The sequence below is a fragment of the Neolamprologus multifasciatus genome, chromosome 17 (genome assembly GCF_963576455.1).
Source record: "Neolamprologus multifasciatus chromosome 17, fNeoMul1.2, whole genome shotgun sequence".
Lineage (NCBI taxonomy): Eukaryota > Metazoa > Chordata > Actinopteri > Cichliformes > Cichlidae > Neolamprologus > Neolamprologus multifasciatus.
The window spans coordinates 14,694,053-14,705,914 of NC_140455.1; the positions used below are offsets into that span (position 1 = coordinate 14,694,053).

Genomic DNA, 11,862 nt, shown 5'->3' on the forward strand with positions numbered 1-11,862 from the left:
CTGAAAGGGCACCTGAACACTTTTATATTTGATTTTGAATCTGCAACATCAATGACAAAACACTAAAAAACATTTTGAGTATACTGACCAGAAAACTGAGGGGGATTTAGAAGATTTAGCTTGTATGTGACAGTGAATTTTATTGTGTGGTGTAAATCACAGTTTATTCTGTTCATTCGACAATAACACCTCTTACCTTTAAACCTGGGGAAAAGGGGGATGCTTTGTATAGTAGTAACCCTGTTTTTTCCGTGCAAGCAAGGCTAGCAGTGCTTGCCCTGTGAAATCTGAAAATACATCAATTACAGTACCAGAGTCCAAGATCAAGACGATTAAAAGAAAAAAATAACAATAAAAGACAGGAAGTACAAAGTAATGGAAATATATATTTTAATTTGGTCCAGTTTGACTTTTTAAATTGTGTGGAATGATGTGTTTCACTGTCCCCAAGACATGATAACATAGCCCAGAAGTGCAGGAACTTGGTGGTATCCACCTTTAATCAACTTATTTCTGCGCTTCACACAGGAGCCTGTTGGACTGGTGTCATATAACAGGTTGATAAATAATTCCTCCATGTGCTGCTTTCCAGGAAACTACTTGTGTGCTTGAAAATGATACAGCTGAACACACAAATAATTCAACAGATTCTCATACATAGATCATGTGTTTTTAAAGGGAGACCACCTGGCTGGCTCAGACTTTTCTCTTGTAGCCCATGCTTTTTGTTGGTCAAGGTAAACTTAAAGAGGTTGACGGAAATAAAAATGTAAAAAAAAAAAAAAAATCACTAACTCATCTACACCAGACATTTTAAAGCGGGTGTAAAGAACTGTAATCTCCACATTTCAGCTTTCTTTCTTTTTTTTTCAAAATAGAGTTACGACCTTAACCTCGAAATGTTGAATAATATTTTTTCCTTATGTGGCTCTAATACTCTTTCATAGCAGAGGAATGGAAGACAGAAAAAAATACGTGTGAATGATGGAGCAGAGGTAGTGAAGGTGGATACCTCGCGCTGGCCATTTAAAGAAACAGCGCACAAGCGAGGTGAAGAAGAGACTGCAGGCAGGTGGAGTGGGTGGAGACGAGTGTCAGTGTTGATTTGTGACAGAGACAGCAAGAAAGAAAGGGAAGGTTTACAAGATGGTAGTGAGACCTGCAATGATGTATTGTTTGGACATGGTGGCACTGACACAAATACAGGAGGCAGAGCTGAAGACTTTCAGATCTTCATTACGAGTGAGCAGGATGGACAGGGTTAGAATTAGAAGAAGAAGAAGCGGCACGCCATTGGCCAGAGTGGCTGCAGCGGAACTTGCTATTGGCTGATTCTGTTGCCCCGCCAGTCGAGTCGGGAAACAGCGCCATAATTAAACTGTAGCCGACCTGTGTTTTCTACGGATTGTTTACGGCCTGATTTACTAAGATAGTAACAGACAAGATATTTGTTCCAGGAAGGTTGGAACTTTTTTTAATCTTTCAGTGACCTTCCCAAAGAGTTAAGTTTTGTTACGTTTAGGCAGGTAGCAAGGGCGCTAATATGGCCCGATCGCTAGGCTAACGCAAATACCCCAGCAGTCGGTAACAACAGGCTCAATTTAGCGCTCACAGTCTCTTCTTTCAGCGACAACAGCGATGAACTACCCTCGAAGCCTCCAGGGTCTGCCGTGTGAAATGTTCCAGGAGACTGCGAGAGCTCGGTGAGTTAATGTTAGCACACAGCTAGTCGTCATTAAGCTGCTCCGTTACAGGGCCCGTTCCTTTGACAGCAGGTAATAGTTTAATAACCCACCCCCATCTCCCAAAAACGACAAGAGAAATGAAAGCTGTCTGTTCAGCAGTGGTTTGGTCTGTTATGGATTATATCACAGGCTGTGAGCCTCGCGTGCTCCCCTTTATGACAGCAGCGAAGGAGGCGATCAGATTCTGAGCTGGAAGAAGGTTGTAACTTTCGTGTTGACTTGACTTGGCTTGGTAACGACAACAAACAGTCTTCCTTCCAGGCCAAAACACTGCTGAAAACCCACAGTCTGTAGTTTCCTCTGGACCTCTTTTCCCCAAGCCTCAATCAGCATGGATGCCATTCTCCCATTCCCATTTGGGCAACTCTAGGAGTATGAATGTTAAATAGAAAGCACTTAGGTAGAAAAATGGTGATTGAGGCAAGTTGTATAAGGCCCTTTGAGGGCTGCTTAGAGTAGAAAAGTGCTATATAATTTACCATCTAAATATCTCTATATAAACTGAACTGAACTGATCTGTGAGTTTCCGTGAGCTATAGCTAGCCTAGATTTAACAGTGAATTGAATAAGCTCTTTAAAAACATTATGTCAACATCAGTGAAGAAGACCAGAATATACTTTGACACTTGGACTCTGAATACAAAAAATAAAATTTCTTGTCATTCTTTAATGATTAAGTTTTTGTGACTTGATTAAAATGTGAATCATTTTGTTATGAAATATAACAAAAGCTGTCTTTGGAGTGTCCCCATCTTATCTCTTGTGGTGTACAGGAACTCAGTGAACCCTCGGACACCACTGAGTTTCCCTAAATCCAGATCAGCTCTGTGGGACAGCAGCCCCATGGGCGAGAAGCTCCACCTTCACCTCAGCTCACACAGGTAACTGCTTCCTTGCTGATCAATAGAACTGGTTGTGCACTGTTGTAGTGAGAGCACATTGTAGCTGAGATCTAGACTCACTGCTTGTGGTCTGCTAATGTGCGCTAAAGTCTGCTGAAGGAAAAGACTGCATACTAAGTTATTAAGATCTTTAGTAAGAATGGATACTTTTCACATTTGAGTGAAAATAAGGAAAATAAGATGCTTTTTTTTTAAACCACGTAGAGCAATAAAAACATGACAGACTTTTACACTTTATATTTTATTCACTGAATCAATAACAAATGTAACCTACTATAATCTTGTCATATTTAAGTGACAACAGATCAGGTATGTGTCTCTGCAGGAAGCCTCGGTTGGTGCTATTAGAGAAAACTCTTCGTCTGGCGCATCGTCACGCCCGTCGCAGTAACAAGCCCCGCCTCCACTGTTTCTTATTGGGAACGGTTTCTGTCGATTCAGGTCAGAGGTTAACTTCAGCTTATCCTGAATGCTGATTCAGCTCTTTTATAAATGTGTCTGTGGCATCGAGCACCTTAGTCCAGCTGTCTGTCCTCTGTGTGTTGCTGTGGTTCAGATGAGGAGGGCATCACAATCACCCTAGATCGCTTTGACCCGGGTCGGGATCAGGCCGGAGCCTCGGGTCTGGTTCCCTCTGCTCCTCTGCCTGGAGACGTCCTGGTTCCCTGTTTATTCTCCTCTCAGACTGAGACTGTCGTCCAATCAGAGGCCGAGCTCCATCACTGCTTCAAGGTGAGTTTGTTACCCTTCAGCCCTTCCACTTCCTCTAGTGGCCACTTGAAACTGCCTAAAGATTACACAGACAAAACATTTCCCAGCGAATGCAGCACATGATCAACTCTTCTTACTACAATGATCTTGGCATATGCATGCTTAGACTGACACAGATGTGGTTTTAGGTTGAGCATAGCAGCTGCTGGTGTTCAATTCAGCTGTTCTTGTGATTTGGCTGAATCACAAGAACAGTTGCCTTAAGACACTTTATATTGTAAGGTAAAGACTCAATACTACAATAATACAAAACTATGTTGACTGTCTGTTGGTGTTTTTAGGTGTTGCAGCAGTTTGTGAGCAGCCGACAGACTCTAGATCTGTCTCAGCTGCTAAAGGTCAAAGGGCATGTGGCCTGCTGTGAGCAGAGTGATGCTGCAACGTTTACCCTCAGCTGGTCAATCATCAGTCCGTCTGTCAGCGTGGAAGTGGAGTCGGTCAGAAGTGTCCCCATCATCCCGACTGCTCTGTTCAGGAGTCTAACCAACGTAAGCAGACCACTGGGGCGTGACAGCAGCCGACAGAGAGGGTGAGAGAGCGAGAGTTCATCACCACACGTCTCGGCCTCCGATCACATTTGCTGACGTCTTAGTTCTCTTTTCAGGTTTCTGACCATGGACCAGACCAGGAAGTTGCTCCTGCTGCTTGAGTCTGATCCGAAAGCCTCCAGCCTGCCGCTGGTCGGACTGTAAGCTTCACCTCTCATCAGACAACCCTGGGGGGGGGGAGTCCAAATTATCACCTGGTAGTTCTTTTGGGATGTGATTAGCACTGATGTATGAGTTCTTTTAAAAATTGTTCACATTTTAAGAAATTCTGATTTTAATTTTCTAATTATTAATGAGAGGCACTTGTATTTTTTATGAAATGTTCTACTCCGAGTAGGAGTACCGAGAAAAAATGATGTGAAAGATTTTTTAGATGAATTCTAACAGTCCAGATGTAAGCCCAGATGTTTTTGCTTCTCTTAAGTGGGGGTATTTCTTTCTGCTTCCTGTCTCGTGACAGCTGGCTGAGTGGAGTCACACACATCTACAACCCTCAGGTGTGGGCCTGGTGTCTGAGATTCATGTTCAGCTCCACCCTCCAGGACAGGTGAGGTGACGGTGGCAGAAAGGAGTGGATTGGACGTGTACGCATGTCTGATCGGCTGTGCTGTGTTTCAGATTGCTGTCCGACGATGGCTTCTTCCTCCTCGTTGTGTTCAGTTGCGCTCGCAGAGCTCCTCAGTTCTTCCGCTGTCGAGGCTCAGGACCACAGCTGGACTGCCAGCTGCTGACGGCTTCACACACAGCCACTCTCTACCAGGTAACACAGCACCTGTTTTAAACTCTTGCTCCTCCTCCTCAGTCATTCACTCATGATCAGCTGTGCTGTGTATGCTCAGCAGGCAGTGCAGGTGGATGGGAAGACCCTGCAGGTGGAGCTGACTTCAGAGGATCACAGCAGGAAGTTGGAGGTCTTCAGAGAAGCTCAGATCTCCTTCAGCAGGCAGGCCAATGAACTAGTTAGAACTTGTCAGACAATTAGCAGTGGTGACTAAAAAGTGTGTTAATGCTCGTGTGCTGATTTGTTTGTGCCCTCAGAGCACCTCCACCCTCCGCTGCCCTTTCTGTCACTGATCAGGACTCTGGAGTTGAGGATGATGATCTTTCTCCACGGCCTTCCCCGAGCCCTCATACTCCAGCTCACCAGGTCAGTCACAGAATGGGCTCGGGTCAACGCTTCCGTTAACACACTGTGGGGTGGTTTGGGTGGTGTGGAGATGTTTTTCTCAGATGTGGAAAATGTTACGTGTGTGAGATGTGAGGTCTGACCGTTCTGTGGCTGTGCTGATTTAACATTAGTTTTCCCAGCCCTTAGGATGTCTCAGGCTCAGGTGTTGGGAATATTTTACTTTTGTGCGTCACGCAACTTGCAAATCCAGTGTTTCATGTTCATCTCCTTTTTCCCAGCCTTGTTAATAGAAACATTTGATTCAAATGTGGGTGTGCACTTTATATGATAGTTTTTTGGTGCCCACTCCAACTTGCTGACAAAATCTTCTTGTTGTTCTTGTTGTTGTTGTTGTTCTTCTTCTTCTTCTTCTTCTTCTTCTTCTTCTTCTTCCTTCTCCCCCCACCCCCCCCCCACACACACACACTTTGTGCTAGGTGGGGTTTTTTTGTGGTCTTTGTTTTTAATGTGGTGTAAATAAAGTTGTGTTAAAAGTCAAAAGTGTGTGTGTGTCTGTGTGTGTCTGTGTCTCTCTCTGCAGTAATCTGTTGTTCCTTTCAGGCTCGGCGGGTGGAGCCATCTGTTCCTGAGCTCTCTCTGCTGATTGACTCCAGCTTCACCTGCATTCAGCCCAATCCAGCCTCTGCCTGCAAGCCTCCAGCTCATCCACGTGGAAACTCCTCTTCAGCCCCTAGAACTCCTCCTTATCTTCAAAGCACCCCCAACCCCAACTCCAACCCACAGCAGCCCTGCAACTGCTGCTCTAACCATCCCTACAACTGTACCGCCATTATTGCCTCCCCAGGTCTCCCTCCTGCTGCTTCACCTGTGTCCCATCATAATGATCCTTCTCCTTCTAGTCTCATCCATGCTCCTCCTCCTCCTCCTCCTAGCAACCATCCATCTCTTTCTGTACCTCCTGCCTCCACCACTCAGTCTGTTCCTCCATCATTCACTTGCCCTGCCCCCTCTCCATCTCATCAACATGTTTCACCTCCACACTCCTCCAGCCACCCAGTTCCCCTCAACCCTGATGCCTCCATTCCCCTCTCCACCCACCACCACTCTCCTCCCTGCACACTTGTCCGCCCTCCTACTCCTTCCTTCCCGTGCAGACCCCCAGCCTCCTTCCCACACTCCTATGCAGCAGCAGACCCTGTGCCCCCGCCCTGGCTTTCCCAACCCTCCTGTATGAATCAGTGCTGTTATCAGGCGGGTAGAGTTGTACCGCCAGACACCTACCAGCTCCTCCTCCATCAGGAGCACCAGCTGCGCCTGCTGCAGGCTCAGGTAACAGTTGTACTCTTTCCACACAACACAACCAGAATATATACGTCATGAACAAGAGCAAGGACTCGTCATTGGCATACAGGGAACCAGGAAGAGGCCTGAAACTGGAACTGTGGCTCTATTTAAAGGCTTCTGTGAATAGTATTGCTGGCTATTTTCAACAAGTTCTGTTTAACGTGGTTGCATCCTTGCTGCAGTTAATATTTTCTGATAATCGGGCAGGTCCAGATGCTCCTGGAGGCTCAGAAGAAGCTTCAGTCCTCTAACCAGTCCCCAGGTGACATACACACACCCACGAGTGTGGCCAGCATCGCCGTAGAGACAGGTGAGTGTTTACTGAGCAGTCAAATCACCAGGAAGAGGCTTATAGCTCACATCATCACCATTTTTCCCATCACTCTTTTTCCAGGTGCTAGTCTGTTCTGGGGGAGTCCTGCACAGTCCACCTCACATCAGGAAGAGCAGGTGCACCCTCCCTCCTCTACTGGGCCCCTGTCTACACCCAAGCCTCCACCTTCATCTTCCTCCTCTAGCCCCTCAAACTCTTCATCATCACTCATCAGGCCTGCGGGTAGTGCTGACAGTGACAGAGGTCATTCAGCTCCCTGCTCCCCACCTGGTGTGCACAGGTGAGACCAGGTGCCATTTAAAGAAATTAATTATTTTAAGCTCAAATTTCTCTGTACTGCAGAAGTACTGACATAACCTCGTGCAACTGAGATAAATCCACTCAGTTAATGGGTCTTAAATTCTGCTTTTATGGTTTTCTTTTTGTAAATTGATGGTTTGATTTGCAGTGACACTGAATAAACCTGTGGTGCTACTGAAGTTTAGCGAAAAGTTAAACTGCTGTTGTGGAGCTATCTCACCAATGCCTTTGCTCTTTTCCACATCAGCAGTCCAGTTCTGGGAGAAAGTCTCAGCATGTACAAACCAACAGAGGAACAGCACACCTTCTACCACAACCTCATGGTGAGACAAAATAGTATCTGCAAACCTGTTTGATGCCAGGTCTAATAAAAGGTAACAGTTTGACTCTGCAGTCAGAATGACAGGAATAGACCCTTCCTTTCCAGAAAGCACTGCATGAATCTCTTTGTGACTGGGTGAATGAGACTTTTGGTAAAAAGCGCTTTAACTGCTGCGCTGAGTAGAATGACGTTACAGAAGTACCGGTCCCTTTAGAAAAATGTGTTCACCTGTTGAATCCAGAAAGGGTTAAGCCTCCAGAGTCAGAGAGAAGCCATGTTGCAGACATCTTTCAAACCAATATCACAGCAAAACGTGTAATAGAGACTGTGTCCACTTTCACCCTTTGCCTTCCTAACACGTTAAATAGACATGCACACAGAAGTTTCATTACCAGCAGGGAAAGATAATGTATTTAAAGTCTGCTTTAATGCACAGGTACACAGCAGCACAGGTACGAATGCTCTAGGCTGCATATACTTTACACTGCCCACTGCTGGGGAAGCGTTGCCAGTCACTGATGTAGGGCAGCGTTTTGGATTCATTGTACAGAATTCCTTGATTTTTTTTTCTCTCCTCCTCCTCCTGATGAAAACATAATATGTCAAACATTAACAGAAAAACCCCCACAAGGATCAATCAAAGGACATCACTGTTCAGTAAAAGTAACCTAAAACACAAAGATTGTGTATCATTACATTTTAATTCCAATTTTTTTTTCCTTTCCATTGGTCAGAATGAATTAACACAGGGTTCATTTGTTCTCTGGGTACAAAGGACAGACCTGTGCATGTCATTTAAAGATAATTACTTTTGCTCTGTGTCTCAGACTCAACTCACCAGTCGTCTTCAGGAGTCACCTAGCAAACAGGAAGTGGAGGACGAATCCGGGAGGACGAGGAGTCTGTCAGCAGTTTCTGATTGTTCTCAGTCCTTCCCGTCCTTGTCGTCCTCTTCATCCAGCAAGAAGCAGCAGCAGCAGAGTCCAGTAGAAGACCCGGTGGTCAGCGCTACACTGCGGCAGCTGCAGCAGCTCGGAGTCCACGTGGACGAAGAAGTTCTGACAGAGTCTGGCAAAAACCATCGGAAAGCTGTGGAAACTGCCAGGTACTGAAACGCCTCACACACGGATATGTGTGTGCGCCACCCTTAAACATGAAAGTAATACTCATCTAGAGCTGCAGGCTCCTACTGCAGCCTGCTCAACTGTACTACAGACTGCTGCTTGAACTTAGGTACAGGTCCAGATCCAGAATCCAGATTTCAGTGAAGTTTTCTCTGGTCCCCTCCCCAATCAGACCTGAAATTGCTAACTCTCTGAGTGGTGTACGGAAAAAATGTCTGTTTCACAGATAATTGGGAAGTTTCCAGGAAAAACCTGATCTTGTTTGGAGAGATGGCATTCATCCCACTTTGGATGAAGCTGCTCTCATTTCTAGAAATCTGTCTAAATTTATTAAACCCCCCTAAAATGTGACTATTCAGTGTTGGGACCAGGAAGCAGAGTTTCAGTCTTATACGCCTCTCTGCTGCTTCTTTCCTCCTGATTATTAAAAACAAATATATCACAAAGAACAATATGACATCGTCAACTGCAAAAAAAGAGTAAAATGGTGAAATGTGGATTAATAAACATTAGGTCTCTTTCCCATGTTAGTAAATGACTATTGTAGGTGGGTTGTTTTGTTTTTTTTAAATGTCCATGTAAATGTTGAAAATGTCTGCCTCAGCATGGCATTTATTCTATCATTAGACTCCGTTAGCTTCTCTCGAAATTTAAGTGATCTCACCACTTGAATCACATGGTCCATCTTGTTCTGATGTATGGCATGGAAACTGAACATTTAACAATATTCCTTGAAAGCACTGTTTTATTTTTCTTCTAAAGATTTTCTAGTCAAATTGAATTTTACAGTAATGCATTACAAAGCAGTGGGGAATAAATTGAATTGCAGTAGATATCTTTCTGAAAGCTCTGTGTCATTTTAGGGATATGATTACTTTTTTACTGTTATGTTCTTAAACGCCATGTGCAGAACAGCTACCTAAACTCTACTCCCACTGAGGTTGATTGGCTTTTTTACAGTGTTACATTCATCACTACATACAACTCTGGACACACTGTGTACTCTGAAATTGAAGGCAACAAATCAGAGATGCCTGACTCCCCTGTGTAACTCTCAAATGCACAGCCTAAATCAGATAAGACACAAGTTATCAAGGAATTTGCATTTCACTAAGGTAGATGAAAGGTCTGCGTTATCTTAACTATGCTGCTACACTTTATCCTGTCAGTGTTGGAATGTAATGCGTCTGCACAACAAGTTCATAGTCGATGTTATGACTGTTTTCTCTCTGTGTACTGTCAGCACTCTGGCCAGCATCAACCCGGCAGCAGTACTTTCTAGACTGAGTGTTTCTGAGCCGACAGCCAGCGCTCTGTGTCCAGGAGGCAGCGTGGATCTGAGCCTGGAGGCCAACGCCATTGCCCTGCACTACTTGAGTGACTCTCAGCTCAGCAGGCTGTCCTTGGGAGGCCACATTCCTCATTCTAGTCTCACTCCCTCCTCCACCAGTGATTCTCTGCCATCACCTAGTAACATGTCTCTGGCCACCAGAAAGTACATGAGAAAGTATGGGTTGATCGAGGAAGAGGATGGCGAAGATGAGGTGGAGCAAAAGGAGGTGGGAGTTCAGGAGACATCAGATCGTGAGCCCCCGACAGAAGCTGTGAATGCGAGGTTCCTCCCACAGAGTCAGCTGATCCAGGATTTGCGCCCCAAAATGCAGCTATTAGCCAACCACACTGAACCACATACCAGTGACAAAAAGAACCATTCCAACAGGCAGCCATCTTTTGTCAGGGCAAACCTCCGTCAGACAGAGGGATCACTGGGAAACATCCTGGACCTGAGCCGCTTGAGACAGCTGCCCAAACTCTTCTGATGCCCACATCACCAGTAAAGCAACCCCACATTGAACTGTAATATGCACTAAGCTTTTATAAATAGTTGAAGCCTGGTGTGTCCTAGGTACTCTCAGCTGGTCTGATAGACGTCCTGGTTTCCATGGACACTGGCTGTCACTGGAAATTTGCCGTCTTTAGTCCTAGCAATTCTCTGGGATGCAGAAAAATGCTGGAGGCTAAACTATTTAAGATAGCTGCCCAAACTCTTATGACACCGTGTAAACCAGACTAAACAAACCTCTTAAACTTAAAGTGGAATTTGCTTTGCTCAAGGAGCTCAGGATTGTTGCTAATACGATTTTTTTTTTACTGGAGACCTGGTTTCTTTTTAAAAACCATTAAAGTTTGAATGGTGTGCTCAGTGTGTTAATGAACTAATAGTCTATTGAGTTGATCAGATTTGTGTGTTTGATGGACTTTTTGTGTCATATTTTCCTCTTCTGTAAAATGTCTCATGAACAATTTGTTTTAGTATTTATGAATCCACAAATAAAATTTTCCCAGGAAATTCTATTAAAACTGCAGCTGATGGTGTTGCTTACTTCAGACGTCATCTGGAAATGTACTCTGTTAGAAATGAGTATTTCCACACCCACCAGAGCTTCAGAACCAGAACTCTGTCCGTGGCCAGAGTAAACGTGATCATTCTAGAAAAGTTTTTTTGTTTTTTAAACTAACGATCACCTAGTAAACATTAGCTATACTCCACATAAATAGTAGTCAGCATGTTTGTTACTTGATATGGAGTTTTCTAACTCCCAGCTTCATCTTTTACAAAGTTCCTCATTACTGTAATGCATTTAGTTCAACCTGCTGCCTTCAGTTACAATCTTGTCACTTAGTGGTGCCCTGTGATGTTTTGCAGTCTCTCTGATCGTCTCCTGGTGACTCTGTTGGCTGTCATCTCCCGGCTTGCAGCCAACCCCTCTTCTGTCTCACCTCTGCGGTATCCTGTGCAGCAGGTCCATTTGGTTTCTCCAGATGAATCAGGATCCCCTTTTCTTTAAATCCTCTGCTCCCTTGCATGCGCTGCTGTGCATTACCAGCCCGCTGTTGTACACATGTAGTTTGGCAGGAGGCGGTTTTCCCTCTCCCATAACGTTCTGCTTATTGGTGCCTAAGGCTCTCTCTTTGCCAGAGTTTCTGTGGGTTAATCATGTTCAAAACGTGTCCTCCAGTCACGGAGTATCCCCTTCTTTTTCCATGCAGTGAGGAGCATCGTTCTTTGGTTTGAAATTCCTGAAAGCAAACAAACCATTGACGGAGGCTACACTACTCTGGCCTGAGAGCTCTGTGGCATTGTTGTATTTTGAGTTTCACTTCATCTTGGGGCACCAGCTCCTTTTAATAAAGTTGTCTATATGGTGCTGGATGTCCTTCCAAAACTTGTTGTATGCCCTCCAGGTTAGTTAGCTTCATTTGTAGGCTTCATTGTTTTTAACTTTAATTCTGAGCATTTTGTGGCTTATGGTACTTTGGAAAACTAAATCATGACTGAAAG

General features: G+C 44.7%; 1 protein-coding gene across 1 annotated transcript; it reads left to right on the forward strand.

Annotated features, from left to right (window-relative positions):
* Positions 1-1,001: 1,001 nt before the first annotated feature.
* On the forward strand, positions 1,002-10,880 carry stil (STIL centriolar assembly protein). Its single transcript, XM_085137119.1, has 16 exons — positions 1,002-1,703; positions 2,519-2,626; positions 2,973-3,088; positions 3,204-3,379; positions 3,700-3,947; positions 4,023-4,106; positions 4,427-4,513; positions 4,585-4,726; positions 4,806-4,909; positions 5,005-5,113; positions 5,696-6,424; positions 6,647-6,749; positions 6,834-7,053; positions 7,321-7,396; positions 8,223-8,500; positions 9,763-10,880. The coding sequence occupies exons 1-16, from the start codon at positions 1,639-1,641 to the stop codon at positions 10,337-10,339; spliced, it is 3,222 nt and encodes a 1,073-aa protein (XP_084993245.1). The 5' UTR covers positions 1,002-1,638; the 3' UTR covers positions 10,340-10,880.
* Positions 10,881-11,862: the final 982 nt, after the last annotated feature.